The sequence below is a fragment of the Copidosoma floridanum genome, unplaced genomic scaffold (assembly GCF_036245765.1).
Source record: "Copidosoma floridanum isolate Cflo_tuat_1 unplaced genomic scaffold, Cflo_Japanese_pri ptg000008l, whole genome shotgun sequence".
NCBI classification, from domain to species: Eukaryota; Metazoa; Arthropoda; class Insecta; order Hymenoptera; family Encyrtidae; genus Copidosoma; species Copidosoma floridanum.
Window position 1 is genome coordinate 11,548,912 of NW_028321885.1, and position 20,689 is coordinate 11,569,600.

The 20,689-nt window shown below is 30.1% G+C and overlaps 1 protein-coding gene across 3 annotated transcripts in view; it reads left to right on the forward strand.

The window, feature by feature from the left end:
* osa (trithorax group protein osa) overlaps positions 1-20,689 on the forward strand; it is a 528,215-nt gene that overhangs the window by 393,209 nt on the left and 114,317 nt on the right. For all 3 annotated transcript variants that reach the window (XM_089589257.1, XM_089589255.1, XM_089589256.1), the window contains 2 exons: positions 13,129-13,288; positions 13,369-13,621. In XM_089589257.1, coding sequence (XP_089445383.1) covers positions 13,129-13,288; positions 13,369-13,621 — 413 coding nt within the window. The remainder of the gene's footprint in view (positions 1-13,128; positions 13,289-13,368; positions 13,622-20,689) is intronic.

Here is a 20,689-nt window from a genome sequence, read left to right on the forward strand (position 1 = left end):
TAAAAGTGTTAATAGTATATTTATTTGTTTAAATAGTTTAATAAAAACAAACTTACGAAAGATGATAGATCGTTGAGTAAAATTATTCAAAACCAGAGTTTTATTGATGTGATTATAAAGTGGCCATTAAATTTTATTGAAAAAGGTGAAATAATTAACTAATTAAGAATTTGAAACTTTTTTTTATGCTTCTATATATTCTATGTTAGTTGACCACATTTCTGCTACAGTGAGAAAATGCTGAAAATCACATATGTTGACATGCCATCGAAATTTAAACATGTAAAATTTTTTTTTTAATTTCCCAATATTATGACACCAAATAACATACTAATCATAACTGTAAGGTTAATTTATGTCAAACAACTATTTGTTTTATAGATCACAACAAAAAGTAACTTTTTTGGTGAAAGAATTTAATCTAAGTATACTGTATAGTTCAACGAAAGAGCGTAGCTACATGTTTATCTTTCAACATGTTACATCTGGATATAAAATTATGACATTAAGAAGGTGTTTAAGCGCATCTATCTGCTGAAACACTTTTTCATGATGAAAATTTAAAACAATAGGAAAAAAATAAAAATTCTTGTCAACAAAAATTTTAAAAACCTATTGAAATGCAAATAGTTTCGAAAAAAGTCATTGTTAATTTGCAAAAAAAAATTGTCTTCGACAATAATGTTGAAACAATAGAAATAGAAAAAAAATTACGTTGATGATTTAATGGCTTAGTAAATCAACGTAAATTTCTATTTTTGTATTTTTAATCGACATTATTTTTAATTTACATTGATTTAAACTGTTACTTGATTCTTCACATATGTTCAAAAAATCATTGCACGTAAATTGAAATGTCTGAATTTTATGTATTGATGCTTGATTAACTACTTAGACAAAACCTTGAAAGAATGTTTCATGTATATGTTGTAGACGCACAATAGTAAGTATTAGATTTTATCTCGAAGAAGAAACTCTTGCTAAAATTTACCATTATACAAACAAGTTATTTAGGAAGTACATATACTTTTTTCCTATTCACGCGAAGCACAAAAATAAGATTTTGTCTGTTGTTACCAGTTAGTGTGTATTCAAGGTGTTAAGTGACAACTAACTCATCCTGATGGTTGTGTTTGGAACTATATGCTTACTCAAGTATGCGTTCAAATTGTCGTGACATCACAAGAAATGCATTTTTTTTTAAAATTCTTTCGCCGATTTAACGGATGACGTAAAAGATGGTTAACGCAAATACGTACATGGTCAAAATATGGCAAACTTTGACCAGATTTTTTAGCAGATTTTTTGTAGATATAGCTTCGCTCATTGCTTTTGCATCATTTTTTAAACTCTCACCCTATTTTTTTCATGTCAATAAACGTTGCCACCTCGGTTATTTAAATTTTCATTTCGAATGATAAATACAATATCATTTTCTTACCATGGGCATACAGTGTGACTGCCACTTTTCACTCTCAGGCCACACTTTGCACCCTTGTAATTACTTTGGGCCCACGCGCAGAAAAGTTTTTTGCGCCCTCCGTGCCCGAAATACTTTTCTGCCCTAGGGCCTAAAATGATTTACTGAGCTTAAAGAGTGCCCACGGGCATTTTGCATTTTGCGCCCTGAGTAAGAAAAACATTATACGTGACTCGGGCAATAACATGCAATAACCCGGCCCCTCAGGCGCTCATGTTTGTACTTTATGCCTTAATAACGTAATGTGCCATAATTAAATTTTCAATAATGATCCTTATTCTTATAAAATATTTTGTTGACATAAGCTAGTTAAAGAAATAAGTGCGACATTAATGTGTTTACACTTTTCTCCAGATCCAGTAGCATTAGTGTAATAACGGTTGAAAGATTTTTTCACTCTTTGTTTAGTATTCGGACTCTTTTCATCGGGATTTTTAAACAACTCAGTGAACTTTAAACATAAGTAGACTATTATTAGTTACTTAATATTTTAATTAATTAAAGGACTGTACCTGACTAAGAACTGTCATTCGCGCAAAAAATTAAATCAGTTGAAGATATAAAAAAACTCATTTTTTGTGATGTTACCACTATATTTAGAAGTCATACTTAAGTAAACATATAGTTCTAAATCCATCCATTAAACCAGCGTTTAATGGGCGGATTCCGTTTTTTTTTTTTTTTTTTTTTTCTCAATATCTCACATTTTATGAACGATTACAGATTGAAACCAATTTTTTTTAAATTTGTTTGCTGTTACATTTAAACATAAGGACAAATTTAGCTGAAGCCTAAAAATCAAATCCAAACTAAATAATTAGCATTAAACACAAACTTTTTTTATACATTTTGCCCATGCAAAAGGTTAAAATGCTAACACTTTTTCTTACTTACTTTCAAATTGATAATATTTATATACAAAAAGTTATAGAATTCCCAGAAGTCAAAACCTAACCTTTAAATTATGTTGACTATTCATTTGCCGAATTTTTCAGAAACGGAACTATTTAGAAGCATGATTCTTTTAGTCCCCTTATCATTTCGCATCAATTTATAAAAACATATAAAGAAGGAAATAACATTGTAACGTAACATAAAAATAAACATTTAACCAAGAATTCTTGGGTATCTTGCCAGATCAAACAGATATGAAGTCGATTTTTTTTTCGTTTTCTTCCCAATTAAATACATAAATATAAAAAAAGTTTGAAAAAGCCGAGAAATCAAAACTTCGCCTCTAAAATTTTATACATCTTGTTAACTTGAACATTTGCAAGTTTAACTTTTTATATTTAATTGTTACATAGTGATAATCTCTATGACTTGTAATATATCTTCTTGTTCATCGTAAAAACACTTTGACAATGTCATAATATCAGAACCTAATCTAAAAATAATCAATGAAACTTGAATTTTGTATATCTTGCAAGCACAAAGAGTTGGAGAGCTTATTTTTTTTTTTTTTAATTTTGTTATTTCCCAAACGCAAAGTGTTGATAGAAAATTGTTTGTTATTTTTATTAAATTTAAAATTGGGATAAAATACTAAAGATGCCAAAAAGTTTATTCCTTACTCAAGAATCAGTCTTTGTCTTCATTTTCTGAAAATCTTGCCACTGCAAACACTCACAAAGCAAATTTTTTTTTATTTAATTCCTATTTATAAAAAAAGTTTTGCAGTTTTGCAAAGGGCACAAAAATTGAAACCTATTAAAAAATTTTAATTAAATATTAAATACATGATCGCTTAGGAAATACAAACAGATACAAAGAAATTTTTTTTTAATTTCGTCATTACCTTACAGATTGAGAAACAAAGTTCTTACAATTAGTAGGATGGGGAATGCAAACCGTGTATAAAAATGACCAAATAACACATTTCCTTAAAATCTTGGCAGCAATAACACATAGCTAATTTTTTTTTTTATTACTTTTTTTACTTATGACTTCAATAAGGATAAATTATAAATTGGCCTTAAACTAGAAGCCTTAACTATAAATTGTATATGAAAATTTACGACATATATGTAATAAAAACACCATCAAATTGGAAGTAACAGTGTGTTTCTGATAAATTTTCACAAAAAACTAAAAATTTTTTGTGAGAGGTGGATGTTTTACGATTTTGACAAGGAAAAGGAGAGGGACACAGGTGTTTCTCTTCTTTCTTACGGGTAATGATTACGTAAATGTGATATATATTTTTAAATTAAAAGAAAAGCATTTAAAAGCGTTCTCTGCATGACTTTAGAAGGGAATGACAAAAAAAGATTGTCTTTTAAAGAAAGTGAGCGTCCTCCTCAGATCAGTAAAAATATGGAAACTTTTAACATAAATCTCGTTATTTAAAAACAAAGTTTCCGTTTGAAAAAAAAAAAAATTTTCCTTCACCCGTCATCTTTTGATGTGTAGTAGTTTTTTACCGTAGTAACTCGTAATCGTAGTGACTACATAGTATTTTATCTTTCAGTTTACTTCAGTGTTAAGTCAAAAATAAACATAGAAGAGGCATTTCTCATCTATTAAATACCGACTAACCCTATTTGCTGTAGTGACTATGCTATTGCTTAATAAATCAAATAATCTATATTTCAAGTATGATATTTTTAGTAACTCTGTTTACTCTCCCATTTCTGTATAGTATACTCATATCTGTATCCCAAACATCTAGTCCTAGGTGACCCAATAGTCAGACTATAGTGCTTGTGCTTTTTGTTTGATGAACTAGTTAAAATATTTTCTAAAAGCACTAACTCAACAGTAAATTAATACTTCTGTTGAGCTACTTATTTGTTTGAAAGACAAACAAACCATGTCAAAATTAGCGTGAACTATGTTTACGGAAGCTCTTATTTGTTTGCCGTGACCCGTGATAAAAAATATATTTATTTGTAAAAAATGCTGAGATAAGAGACACAATGAGGTTTGCTTATTCCTTACAAAGTTTAAGACCAACTTAAACTTGGAGGTTAGTTTTTAATTCATCACCTTTTACTATAGTAAGTCTACGATCAATTAAACGTTATCCAATCATAATAATTTATCTTTGTTTTAGTGTATGTACACAATAATCAAAGTATGATGAAATATTGTTGGCGAGGCTTACATTTTTCAAACTTTTTTCAAAATTTTTTAAAAATTTACGTCAAATTAGAAAAGACAATTACCGAGAAAATATTATTTAATGAGTTTGCTTTCGCGAAATAGTCAAGATGTTAAGATACCTAGAGAAAATTGGTAGATTGCACTTTGGTTACCAAACCCCCATCATAGTTTCTTTATACTGTGTAGTAGATTCGAAGTTGGAAAAATGAAGTATTAACTCTCACTTTTAGTACTAAAAAATTTAAAACTCAATACAAATTTGGAATTCTGATTTCAAATTTTTATAGCTTTGTTGATGCAGCGATTTAAACTCTTAACTTTTTTCTGGATTACTACGTATTTCTGAAGTAAATTTTAAAGTAAAAGAAAAACCGCTTTTTTCTTCTTTACGTTGACAAGATGTCCAGTAACTTATGGTTTAGTGCAAAGACTTAAAGGTTTATAAAACTTTAGAGGCAAGGTTTCAATTTCTTGGTCTTTTTTCTATCTTTACATTTATGTATGGAATCTGGGGAAAAAAATACTATGAATCAACTCTATATCACTTTGGACTGACAAAGATATCCCAGAACTCATGGTTCAGTGCTTATTTTTAGTCAGGTTATAATAATGTTACCTTCTTAGTATATTTTTATAATTTAATATGAAATATCAAAGAGACTAACCGAAAATAATGCTTCTAAATGCTAAATGTCTCCATTTTTAATATACTGATGTAATACACATTTACCAAAAATTTAAGATTAGATTACGACTTTAAGAGTTTCTTTAACCGTTCGTATATGACTGCCATAAATTCGGAAGTAAGTAAAAAAAACAGCTCTTTGTCGTATTCAATAAGCAATATATCGAAAAAATGAGTTTTTAATACTTTTTTTAGGTTAGTATTTGTAGGCTTTGCAAGTATTTTTTTTAAATACAGATATTATAACAAACATAATTAAAAACAATCTTTTTACTCATCTGTATTAACTCATAAAATATCGGGTTTTTAAATAAAAAAAATCAAATGCACCCACTGCGTGGCGCGTATAGTCTGAAATTTTGAACAGACCTTATATTTAAGGTATCTTTTTTAGTTCTACATTCGTGAACCTTTTGGATCTGAACAACGTTTAAAAAATAGTAACTGTTAGTACAATAACAGTAATAATAATAATAGTAATAATGATAGTAATAATAATAGTAATAATAATAATAATAATAATAATTATAACGATTGTTATAACAATAACAATAATAATAGTAATAATGATAATAATAATATTAATACCTCTATATGTAGTTATTTTAGATGGTTATTACACAACCCTCTTTCATCTTTCACCAGCCATTGGCCCTAGCCCTCTTCTCTTAGAAAAAAGTAAAATCACTTTTATTTTTCTACTATAATAATTAAGTTTAATAATTGCTTCCTGGCTTTTTCCACCTTTTCTTAGCCTCTTACCGATTTTTAGCTCTTATCAATTTTACCATAGCTCCTCTTGTTACAAGATGAAGTTTTCTAATTTTTTTCATGATTTTAATTGAGATAGATATATTTTCACCCCTTCTCAGCTCCTTTGCAGCTCCCTTAATTGGTTTTCAGTCTTTCATTTAGCCTCCCCGTAATATGAGAGAAAATGTATCAGTTTTCTTGTAATTTAATTACTGTCAATTTTTTCGACTAACCCATACTAGGCTCCTCTTATTTTGAGGAGAACTCTTGGCCCGTTTAAGCCCCCCTAAAAATAAAGTGCAAAAGTTTCAGTTTGCCTGATGCTTGATTTAATTTTTCAACCGACCTACCCCTGACCCCCGTTATCCCACCCCTATTCATACAGTATTAGTTGGTCCTACCCTACCCCCCTCTGTTTATACAAGTTGAAACTATTTTAGTTTGTTTGTTATTTTAGAAGGTTAAAATTTTTTTCTAACCTGTTTTTGTTCTTTCTTCAATTGGTCTAATTTTCTTTTTAATTCCCTTATCCCCATAAACTTTTTCTAACTACTTCTTTAATAAATAAAAAATGAGGATATTGAGTTTTCATTGTTTTTTTAGCGATACATGAAATTTTTTGTTTAGTACCTATTTATCTTGTTAGGATATAAAAACAAAATTTAATTTTTACTTAAACCACTTTGATAACTATATATATTTTTTGGTACATTTTATTTAACATTATGAGTAATTTGATCGTTACAGCTGTAACTTTTTCAAAGTTTTAAATTATGGCCTACATTAAAATGCACTTGATTTAAATTATAAAGAATAACATATGCATTTAAAAAACAATTATTGCAATGTGATCGTGTAACATAATGAAATAAATAGTTATATTTAATAAATTAATATAAATAAATCAAATACATTAAAATGAATGAATACTTCATAACTATTTTTATGTTAATATATTATTTCAACATAGATTAAAACAAGGACTTTACCGCGTTTATTACGTAAACATCACTTTTATGTAGACTTTTTACAGGTTGATTAAAATAACTCAAATTATTTCTGCTGATAATTTTTTTTTTACTGACTTTCATTACAAACTTTACTCGTGATAGTAAAATATTTATTCATAAATCTTGAAAAGTATGTATTTCTATAACACTCAAATCAAAGTTTTGAGGCACAACTGCTGTGTAAAAGAGCTCTATATTTTTGTCAGAGCGAAAAGTGTAACTAAGCCTAAAAATTTTTTTTTCGTTATAAAATAATTTTCATATACATCATAAAAGTGTTCAAAGTGATACCTATCAATTGCTAAAATAAAAATCCTTACGTATGAACTTATGAAAACATGTACATCGACTATCTTTACAACTTAACATTATATTGATCTCCAATCTGGTTTACAGCTTCGTTTTTTCATTTTAACTTGACAGTTTCAAATGCAGCTAATTTTATCAAAATGTAATAAATTGCCAGCTGAAAAATGGTTGAAATGTAAAAACTAAAATCAGCATTGCATCTAAATTTTTTAATTTAACATTTTAAGTCTATATACACAGTTGAGAAAAAATTTAGGTCTTAACGAAACACAAGATTGAAACACTTTTTAGTAAAGAATAAAAAAAAGTTTATTGATGTTCTGATAGAAAAAAACGAATATTTAAAGTTGAAATAAACTAATTTCTTAGTTATAACTTAACAAGTAACAGTTACACACGTTTGGTTTTGAGAGAAAAGTTGTGGATCTTGAAAAAATACAAATGTTTCATTGTTCTATTTATTCTTCAAAGATTAGAATTATACTTTACTAAGTAAAGAAAATCTTAAGACTACAGAGAACAGCACTATTTTTACCATAACTACAACCCTTACCATTTATACCTTTGAGTCATCTAGAAAATTCTTAGTTCTCTTCGAACCAAATCTTGTTTATATAATGTGCTTGGATCTATGAAAAAGTCTTGATGGTCAAAATAGACAAAAACGTTGAAAATATACTTAGAAAAATAGTTTTTTTCTACATTACACAAAGTCAATACTCTGTGATACACTACTGGACATAAGTGATACAAAATCTTAAGAAGATCTACCTGAAACCTCTAAAGCAAAAAAGTTGTGTTTTCAATAGTACTTCCACAGGATTTTACTTAAATTTTAGTCTTAGCTTCTTTTTACATTACAACCTAGAAACCTTCAAATCCTTTGAGGTCTAAAAATGTATGCATGTATGTATGTATGTATGCAGGCATGTACGAAGATACATAAGTTGACTCTCATCAAAAGTTTGGAACTGATTAGATTGAAATAAGGTTTTGATTTTTTCTGCACTTTATAAATCCTACTGCTTGCTAACATTTTATTTGGATTTTTTTTTTACTTTACATCTTGATACTCTTAAATGCAGAACATGTCCTTAAAACGTAAGATTTTTCTAGCCCAAACACTACAGAAATTTAGAAAATAAAAACAAGTGTTTTCAGTATAACTGAACACTTTTATTTTATTGTCCCATTCTTGATTCAGAAGGAATTTAGTTCTTAAGAAATACAACTGATAACTACCTACATGGCTTAAAAAAATAGTTTTTTAAGCTTTTATTGTGAAAAAGCAAACATTAAATGCTTTGATAGTCAGTTTTTTTATTATAGTTTAAAATTTTTTGTCTTACAAATTCAAGAACTCCTGGTTTTTAATGATATCCGAATGATCCAGGGCTTGATGGCAATAAATAATATAGCTTCGATAACTAAAAGAATACTATATATCTTGATATCAAATTTTTCAGTCAAGGAAACAGCGACAAGTCGTCGCTGAAAATAGCCAGGCAGAGAAGCAAAAGGTTCATCGAAAGCCAACCCTTCGATTTTGCCAACCAGATGCTCAGCTGGTAATGTCATTATTGAACTTTTCACGGGCGTGCATTTGCTCTGAAGATAAATTTGTTAGTCGTGCCTTACATGTAAAAGCTCTGTCTTTTGCGTATTTAGCTACATTCATAATTATATATAGTTTTTATTAAATCTGAATCTTTTCTCAGTTTACGTTACATGTGGAGTATGATAAAGATAAAATGGTTTAACTTCATTAAAATAACTTTAAAATTTCGATAAACAAGGAAAGAAAATTTCCGTTATTACGCAGTAAATAAAGATACCGGTGGAACCCAGTGCTCAACTATTCCGTGATAATATTCATTTTTTTTATGAGTCAGTATAGTATGTGACATATTCTTACACGTATTTCAAAGAATAATGAATAATCTTGTTAAAAATGTTAAAATTAGGATCAGTGTGCGATAGCAACACCTCCATACTAGTTTGAAAACTTTCTAATAAGTTGTACAGAAAAATTTGTAGTAATAAATCATTATGTTAGACAAAATTTACTTTACATTATATTTGAGCAAGATTAAATAGTATTAAACATTAAATTTAAACTGTTGAACTAAGCGAGAAAAAAATTTGATGTCTTATTTATTAGAATAGTAGTTAGAGTTTGTGCAAATAAGGGGAAAAAATAGAAAAATAGACTAAATTAACACAGAACTGAATTAATTTTAATTTATACTTAAGGTGGCTAAAGAAGGGCTAAAGGAGTATCAGAAATCGATAAGGGATTGGGGCTATGTAGAAAATTTAATTGAAATGAATAATGGACCAATTTTAACAGTTCAATCTCACACTAAGAAGGGTAAAGAGCGATAATGAAGCATAAAAAAGGACTAAGGAAGGTTAAAAAAAAAAAAATTAGCCTCATATAATAACAAAGAAACTAAAATTGTTTTACCTTATATAAAGGATGGGGTGTAAGGTAGAGCCGATAAGTACTATGAAGAATAGTAGTAGGCTAACAGAGGTCAAGGATGGGTTAGCTGAAAAATTGAACCCAATAAAATAATAGGTCAGCTTTAACGGCTTTATCTGATTGTTTGGCCATAGAAAGCCGAAGGAAGTTCTAAAAATAAAGGGGGACGAGTAAAGATCGTTTAAAAAATTTAACACAATAAAATTATGAAAAAACTGAATGAGTTTTCCGTTAAAGAAAAGCTGAGTAAGAGACGGAGGAATTATAAGATACGCTAAAACACATTCTGAGGAGGGGTAGATAAATATAAAACTCAATTAAAATAACGAAAACATGAGAACATTTTACCCCATTTTATGGAGAGCTAAGGAAGAATAAAAAACGATGACGGCCTAAGGAGCAGTGAAGAAAGCTAAGACAGGACTATAAAATTTTTAAGTCAATAAAAAAAACAGAAACGTAAGGTCATTTCACTTTATTTGAAGGGATCTGATAAAATTTTGGAGAGAGGAGATATATAGTAATGCTCACAAACAACTACATATATAGGTGTGTATATGTATATAGTGTATATAAATGTGGAGATGTTAATTTTCCCACCATGCTCCCCTACACTCCTTTATCCGTCTCTACTGGTTTTCTCTGAAAAACAATGGAAAATTCTTTCGACTTCCACGTGTTAAAAAAATATTTTTTAGTGTGTTACTCCCCCACCATCCCACGCTTGTCTCAAATTAAGCTCATTCGGCTTCCTCTTTGGCTCCCCGACATGTTTTCCCACTGAGCATTTCAAATAAAACAGAATTTTTCATAAAACTCCGGTTTAAAGTAGATTTCTACCTCATCTAAGAGGTTCTGCTACGGCACATTACGTTTTTAAATTTATGGAACCTGTTGCGTACAGTTGTGACAATTATAAATCAGTTTGTGAATATTAATGTTTAAATTTTATTTATAATATATAACTCATTTATTGATTCACAAAAGTAACTTTAAAACTTCGTCATCATTAGCAGAAATAGGAGGATTCTTTGTACCTTGCCTAAAAATATCGCCATGTTCAAAACACTACTTCATAGGCATTTATTTTTACAAATTGACCTACAATATACTGATCATAAATTTGTGAAGAAATGATTTCACTATATCGTGAAAACATAGGTTATATTTATAAATTAGGTAATATTTTAAAATTCTTCCAATTTTTACGTGTTTTATACAGTATGTTATCAATAAATTCAATAACTATTTTTTATACATGGAAACAGAGTTTAAGTTAATAAAGTATTTAGAAAGTTTAATACATAGTTCACTTTTATCATTATGAAAGCTTAATTTTTGGTAATCCAAAAATATGCTACAATAAATTTGTTACATATCGAATATTTTCTCCCACATAATATTTTCAATTTCTTCACTATTTTCAGATTTTATTTAAATTGATGTTTTATTTTGATAAGAAAAAGTTACGTAGAATTAACTGTCGAAAAATAATGTTTTTTTTTTTTTTTTTTTTTTTTTTTTTAATAGTATAAACAACTTTTGTTGAAACTTTGACCTTGTCATTTATTTATGCTCACAGAAAATGCCAGAACTAAACAAATTGTTTTTTGTATAAAATAAATAGTAGTAAAAACGTATTTCCTGTATTTCAAGTTATCCTACTTATAACAACCAAATTTCCAATATTCTTGCTTGTAATGATTTCTGCTTTAATATTATATGTAAATATTTTAGTCATTTTTAGATGCATTTCAGTATATAAACCATCAGTTATACTTTAATTTCTTATAAACATTACTATTGCTCCTACTGTTAAATTTAATTTATTGGGTGGGAGATATTTTCTGATACTATTAAAAATTTCTTGAATAACCTTTGTATAAACATTTGTATTAGTCTTATAGGTGACACAATCTATACTGTAATGTACAGTTGCTTCATTTGACATCTGATTTACCATTTTACAATTTAAAAAACAATCGTCCTCATTGTATCATACTAAAGTTACTGTATTTACCGCCGAATTAGTAGAACTACTGAAAACATTTGATGGAACATGATGATTTTCCATTTTATTAGAATTTCCAAATTCAGACCGTGCAAAAGTTTGAAAAAGCTCCACCACTGGCGATAGTTGGAGTCACTGGACAGGAGATAATGCACAGAAGTAAGTGACAATATTTCTTTAATAATTTAATTTTACAAACCTATTGAGTTAGAAGACATTTATGCAAGTTGTAATGGATATTCCATTATCTCTGACAACCTTATCCATTTTTCTGAAGACAAACATCACAAAAAATATATAAACTCAAAACGTATAGAAAAAAAATGAGCTAGGTAACAGAAAATTCATTATTACTTAAATAAATGTCTTCCAACCCGATAGATTCGTAAGATTAAATTATTAAAGAGGAATTGTAACTTACTTCCGTGCATTATCTACGGTCCAGTGACTCCGACTATCGCTAGAGGTGGCGCTCTTTTATACTGTTGCACGGTCTGAATATCTTATTTTTCCTTCTTCTATTGTTTAAAATATTTTAGAAAATGATTTATTTGTAAAACAAATATTACTATACATGTAATTTTAGAATTAAATATAATGGCCAAAGAACTCTAATAATTTTATTGTTTTTTTAATAACTAGAGTTCTATTCCTAGTGTTTCATCGAAGATGCGCTCAACGTCCCTTTTTTTGTCTTCTTCCTCCTCTACTTTTTCTCTTTTTAGGTTTGCGTTTTTACACATCCACCTTAGCTATTCGTAAAAGGGTGACGTAGTTATATATATTTATTCACTTGCAGCCTCCTCTGCTAAATATAATTAGTTTCTAGGAAGTTGTAGTCCTAAAGGGCTTTATAAATCTTAGGTCAAGTGGTTGCTTATGGTAAGTGTTATGTAAAAGAAAGCACAATGCTACAACATCATTGTTAATGGCCAAATATGTATTTTTTAAATTATTTCACAGCAGTTTATTTACAGTTTAAAAATATTTCAATGCAGAAAATGTATAATTTAACATGGAATATAGAAGTTTTTTGCTTGACAAAAGAAAAAACGAAAGAATAAGTTTCTGGGTTAAGTGTAGTTGTATAACGTACCATATACGTAGATGCCTGTCTACTTGTGCAAATAGAGTTTCTGTAACTCTTTTATTTAAATATAATATCTTAAAAAATAATTATAATTCTTTGAGGTCTTCGGTAGTGTTAAGAAATATATTAACATGAGTATTTCTGTAAAATTATATTTTAAAATACATATGTTAAGCTACGTGTATAAAATTATGTTATAGGTTTACAACAAGGGAATTATCAAAACTCGGGATCATTTCAAAACTACTCTCCAGACCAATATAGTCGACCACAAGGCAGCGTCATAAATCAACAAAATGAGTATAGTCAGTCTTATACTCCACGCACCCATTACCCTCCATATGTTTCCGATATAGACAGGTAAGAAGTGTGATATTTCTAATAAACAAATCATATAAATTTTCTACAAGGCAGTATTGTAGTACAAGTTTATTATTTAGAAATTACACTGGAAATAATTTGGCTCAGAATAATCCTAGTCAAGATATTTATAGTAGATACAGTGGAAATCAATCAGCTGTAATATATTCCAGCAGTACAACATCTAATCCTAGGAATGCATATCCAACAGTATCACAGAGCCACTCTAATTCTGGTCAGCAACCAAATACATCACATCTAATGACATCTCAAAATCAGCCCAGTACAGGATTAACTTATTCCTGTTCTCAAGAGTATTATAGACAAGAGCAGGTACCTCACTTCTTTCATTCTGTTAATTTTACTCTTTATAATTTTACATGAAATGTGAACAAGTATCTTTTAGTTTTATAGAATTGTGTAAGTGGCATGTACTAAATTTTTTTCAAACGAAAATTGGCGCAGGTTATCCTTTAGTAAGATCCTCACTTTTAAAGACTTAAATTTTCAATTCATATAACAAATTAGGACAGTAATCATTATTTTATATTATTTGCAGTTCAATAATATAATGAGTAACTATTTAGTTTAAATACAATTTTAGCTAGTTTTAACAGTATGAATCGATTTGACATCGTTGCCTGAAATACTTGACCCTTTAACTCTCTTCGTATCAGCCGCAGTGGGAAGTAATTTCGCGTATGACTAACTATTAGAGAGACATGACTACATGTAGTATGTATGATATTTAAAAAATTATTTTTTTTTTATAAGCTTTTATTTAGCAAAATGAAAAAAAAAATTTCAAATATATTCATAATGCTTTCTAAGGCACTTGGCTTCTTGTGTTGTATTTAACGTAAACAAGTAGTGTCTATTGAAACTTTATTAGTTAAGTACAATTAAAGTCTAAAAGTATAACAAACCATAAATAAAAATTTTTTTGATGATTACTTTTCCACAGAACCAAAGACATCAAATTTTTTAGCAATATATAAGAGTTTTTTTATGTTTTGCGGTTACAATGCTTTACAAAAAATCTTAAAGTTTTCATACTATAAAAAAAAAGAATATTAACCAAAGAGAAAAATATTAATTCTATGTTTTGTTTTTGAAAATTTTTCACGAGTATGATCATCCGCTTAATTTGCGAGAAAAAACTGTTTTAAGATTATGACAAATTTGAAACATACGTTCAGCCGATTCTTTTAAAACTCAGTAAAATAAGGAAATTTCTAGGGTATTGACGATTAAAGATTTGATTCTTAAACTATTTTTCTGCATCGTAACGCTAAGATACTATAAATCATGGTATTCTGTAATTATTAACTGTTTTTGTTCGGTTCTACTTCCACACAGCCGTAATTTAAATTTTTTACACTTGTACTTTCCTTTCTATTTTTCTAACTGTGTCACGTTTTTCTGATTACTGGTGTAAAATTGTATCTGTATTTTAATAAATTGACCAAGACACTATGGTTATCACAAGTTTGTTAAACCTTTTTGTAGGTTACAGCATAGATTTTCAAAAACATTACAACTTTCAATCAATACTTTGTACGTTACATACGTACTAAAATAAGTATATTATTCATTTTTCACTGGAACTATTAGGTTACAAACTTATTATTTTGTAATGTATACATTTATCGCTGTATCTAAGTTACGAGTGTAAAATTGTATGTACCAAAGCTGGTTAGGAATGAACTACATTTCATTAGAACTAAATGCCCACCTTTTCAGGCTCATTTTCTTGTAAAAAAAAAATTACAAAATGACTAAAACAAATTTGAACAAAAAATAAGAATTTTTGAGATTGTTGCAACTATTAATGTCATACACATTGATCCTAACAGCACAGAGGGGCAGTTACTGTTTCTGAGTACAAAAAAATATAAAAGCTACTTTCAAAAATACTTGGATAGTACAGTTCAGCGTCTAAACGTTACCATTCATCGTAATAAATCTGTGGACAATTGAAATTACATTTTAAATTAGTTTGCGACAGATGAACTAAGAATCAAGATTAATACCCATAGATTCCTTTCACTTGCTCCTTTGTCATCAAATAATATTGAAATGCAAACTTGGTAGTTTGGAGCATGACTATTTAATAATCGACAGTTATGCTCAAAACTACCAAGTTTGCATTTGAATATTAATCAAGATTAATAATTATTATTCTCAACTCTCTTATACAAATCGTACCATTAATTTCATACTTAAAAAAATTGAAAAATTTCCTAATAATGTTTACATTAGTACATTTGACAATAGCTTGCATTTTAGCAATAAAATCATGGTTACCAAGAGATGTAACCCACGACTCCTATAGTCTGGGAACCAGGGTACTTTTCGTTGCCGATGGTAGTCTATGGTTGTATTAAAGATTTTTAAATGTATTTTGATGCGCTGAATCCGATTATCAAAGATTAATTGTTACAAGCATTTTTTATAAACATATAATGTATTTTTCATTTTTTTGATTGAGAATTTTTTTAAATTCTTTGGCTTATTTTTAGAAAAAAAAAGATTTTTTATCATTTTTTCGTAAGACTCTTCGTTAACGGAGAAGAAGTTGACGAAGTTTTGAAAAACAAGGTTTTTTTCAAAATTTGACCAGGCATTGCACAGTCATGAATGCACAATTTTGTTATCGAACAAAGCTTACAAGTTTCGTATGATATAGTTCTATAATAATGTAGAACGAGCAATTTATGATGTAAATCTGATTTTTATTCAGTGACGCCTTATCGTTATGTCTATTTCGGTGCTTATGTACGTGCTAGAGACCACACATAAAAGTTTATTATGTTTATTTATAAATAACTGTATTTGAATTGTTTTTTTTTTTTATTTTCACTACTTATTATAATTTTTGGAAGTGTACCTCATAAAAAATGTTAGGTAATACATTTTTCAATAATATTTCTAAACACAAAATTTTTTTTTTTTCATTGATCTTGAATATTTTTAGCGACAACAGCAATGTAAAAATAAAATGTTACGATTATTATCTTATTTATTAATCTTATTATTATTCCTACTATAATACTTTTTCTCATTTACCCATATAAGTACATTAATGTACACACATATACATATAAAAGTGCACGTGTATGTGTGTACAATTTTTATTTGAATGTTTTGACAATTACGCAGTATGCTCGAGAAACTGCAAAAAATGTTGTAATAAATTAAAAATTTTAATTTAAAACATATTTGCGCCAGTGCTAACGGCCATGCAGGTACAGATAAACAGCACTTAAAGTTGCAAGTTTAATCTTGTTTATTAAGGACCATTTATTTTCAAAATTTGTTTAATTAAGCATCATAAAAAATAATTACAATAATGATTCGTTTCACATCTATGTACAGGTTGTATTTATATAAATTGTTACGTCGGCGCAACGTACTATTCGAGCCTAAGCTTTCGCTTAATAGCTCGGGACTCACACTGGGAGCGTAGGTGGGACGCGGGGTTAAAGGGGTAGTTCAACTTAACGACGCGGTACTCGAAAAAGGGCTACTACTGCTTTCACGCGACTAAGAGCAACTGCTGTTCAATATTCCGATGCACTTGCTCGTGGCTCGATTTTAACAGGAGTGGCGTATATCTCGTTCGCGATCTAAAAACTGTCAGCACCGTCACGAGTAAGGGTATCGTACGTGGAAGAGGCGTGTTAACTCGCGATATGGCTTTAACAGACTAATATCGTGGTGAGTATTTGCTTTAATCCGATCGGTCCCTGTTATTCTGATGGTATTACTACCGTGGAGAGCAATGGTATATGCGTGGCTAAATAAATATTCCCGGTGACTGACGGGTACCAATACTATGGCGAGTAATGGCGTTTGCGAAAAACACTTTATATTTCCCGGTGATCCACGGGTACCAATACTAGACGAGTAATGGCATTCGCGCAAAAACATTTGATTTTTCCCGGTGATCCACGGGTACCAATACTAGACGAGTAATGGCATTCGCGCAAAAACATTTGATTTTTCCCGGTGTTCCACGGGTACTCATATTATAGCGAGTAATGGCGTTCGCGCAAAAAAAACACTTTATATTTCCCGGTGATCCACGGGTACCGATACTATGGCGAGTAATGGCATTCGCGCAAAAGAAACACTTGATAGGAAGAAAGAATCTTTAGAAATCTGCTAACTTGCCACTTACTTTTATTTAAAAGGGAAAACTTGGTGCAGGCGTTGAACCAGCGTAGACAGAAACCGCGCTCGAAGAAGATCAAGTGACAGTAGAGGCGGACTCTGGTTACCAGTTGATCGTTCAAGGGTGACAACGAAATTTGACTGTGTCCTCGCTTCGTAGTAGACTAGGTTGTAGCAGAGGTGGACTCTCACTACTCAGTCTACTTCGAAGGGTATCGTCGAATGTCACGTGCTGAACTGAACTGATTTTCCTCTGGGCTTACGGGCCTTTTTATTGCGAGAAGTGGACCTTGGTCACGCGCTGGCTCGAAAAACGCAGGAAAACTTGCCGGGGGAAAATTTTGAAGAAAAGACATTTGCCGAAAATCTAATTGGCTAGAACTGCTCTAGTTTAGCCACTCAGAAAATGGCACATCCCACATCCGGCTTGTTCTCCTCTATGCGTCGAGAGAAGGGAAGGTGATTCACTTACTCATGCCCTTCCTTTCCCTTTTACATCAAAAGTTACAAGATTTTATCATAACCTTATATTAATATTAAGATGTGGTATTAATAAGTATTAACAAATAGTAATCATTGTTCACCCATTCAATCGAACCCAATGCAAAAAGAGCGGTGAAAATCGCTTATTATTCAGGTTTGATTGAATAAATGTTCGGTACTTCATGGTTTTAATAATAGTCTTAGTAGTAGTTAATTTTAAATATTAATAACTATAATAATTGCTAGATTTTCCGCTGTACACGTGAGCATTGATCGGACTAATAAATAATCATGAATGATTATTTGACAACAGCGGTTTCTTTGGTTAAAACACGTACATCTATAGAAACAGTAGTAGGGGGCTCGTTGCGAACTATTATATTGTTAACTTACTTAGATTTACCGATAGTTTTCATTTATTGTTAGTTGTGAATGTATTTCAAAATGTTAGTAGCATTTGGTCAAGTATTGGTTTTTCTGCTTGTCGTAGGAGAGGAAGTCGGCTCGGGGTGCCCTGGAGAATCGGAAATTCCGTTACCCGTGTTAGGGCAACAGTGTGGATTCTCTCTTGACATCTCTGTGTCAGGAAAAGGGGAAAGTGCCTTTACTTTCCCGTTTTCCTTTACCTTTGAAACCATGACAGTTTTTTAACAAGATTACAATTTAGGCTATTGCAGTATGTTTATGAAATTATTAATGCGATACAAAAGGGTTGTACAGTAAACTATGAGCCTGCGAACATGAATGGTAAAAATCGGATACTTCTTTAAAAGTCAACAAGATTGCTTTCGTAGGTTTATGTAATATCGTTGCTGGCTAATAGTGTGCAGGTTTAATGGTGCAGCGTGTACAGGTTGTATTAGCAATATGTAATAATTTTACCATTTGCTACTATCTTCGCTTAGCCTATGGGTTTTAACTCTAAGTTATTCTAGTTTTTAACATTGTACTAATATCTAATATTAAATTTTAGTGCAGCCGTTTCCAGTTGAACTATTGCATCAATTGATTTTCATAATTATTACGTTTTTACTTTGCTCGTTGTTTCCGGTCAGCATAGGCCAGCGTGCATGTATGTGAGTTATGCATGGTTGTAGTACCTTAGCTACGAGCAATCTTGTAGGTGATTACCTCTTTGCAGTTGCACATTGGCCCCTGCGTTAAGTGTTATGAAATCGGCACGGAAAGTTTTAAAGAAAGGGGAAAAAAAAATTAATGGGGATACACTGATGTTACAAAATATTATACTGTAAAAAGTAAAAAGGGTAAGTGATCAAACAAGTTTGTGTGATTCGATTAATATACTGAAATTGAGAATTCACTTCATTTGAGTTTATGTATTCTCCAAATGTTTCCTGTTGTAAAATGTACAAATGATAGATCACTGAAATATTTGGGTCAATGGGAATTATTTACGCAAAATCTTTGCATTTCTGAAGGTCTTGTTGCTTAAAATTTGCTGGGGAAAGTGAAAAAAATTTTTTATTCACCAACAACAAGTTTTTGTTCATGAGAAACGTTTAAAAATGTACTACCTTATTATTTTTATAACATGCACCCTCAAACATTGTAATAAAGAGTGAAAATACCGAGAAAAAAGTTCAAATGCAGCTATTCATAAATAAACATGATGAACTCTGATGTGTGACCTCCAGTATATACCATGTGAGCTCCAAAAAATATCTAACGATGAGGCGTAACTAGATAATAATCCAGTTAAAATTACTGATTACTCGTTATACATTACTATAGTACTATTCATACGAAACTTTTAAGCCTTGTTGGATTACAAAATGTGCATTAATGACTGTGTGATGCCTGGTAAAATTTCATAAGAACCATGTTTTTCGAAACTTCGTGAATTTTTTACTTGTAAATGAAGGGTTTTACGATAAAGTGACAAAAAAATTTATTCTTCCAAAAGAGCCTGAGAATCTAAAAATTTTACACCCTTACAGCTTAGCACCATTGATAATCAAATTTAGCGCATCAAAACACATCGAACAAGGAGCCATGAACCTCCATGAGCTAAAAAAAGTATCCAGGCTCCTGGGCTACGAGAACAGTGTTGCATCAGTACCAAGTATGCTTACTACTAAACCAACACCACTACCAAACTTACAATAATTTATTTATTAAAAATCTAGTAAATCTTACTATTTAAAAAAATTTTGAACATTGTGTAGTTTTAGGCAGATTATAGACAATAATCCAACTCTATTATGCAACTCGATGATTTAAGCAGAATTATTTTGTTGCGTGCGCGCGTGTGTGCAAATAATATTGCGCCTACACATGCACACGCAGTATTCTCCATACCAAGCAAGTTTAACTTACAGTTAAAATTCATACTTGGTGGCCCTATCATAGAGCGCAGAGTGCATTAAAAGAAAATTCAGGAATAATGGAAAAAGGAGAGAAATCGTTTCGTATTCGATCGCTAGCTGGAACTCATCAGTGTGGCATGCTAACAATCTAGCTATAGACGAACACTACTAACACTTGCACTGATACGTATTACTATAACGCTGGTGAGATTTACATAGAAGGTTGGGAAACATGCATGAATTTTCAATCGTATGCCTACAAGAAATCAATTAATCTAAAAACTCCCGAAACTAACTTTCTCATTTATTTATAGAATTAACAACAATCCAACCCCATTATGCAACTAGATAATTTGAGCAGAGTTATTTTTTTGCGTGAGCGTATGTGTGCAAATTAAGGTAAAAGTACCAATTA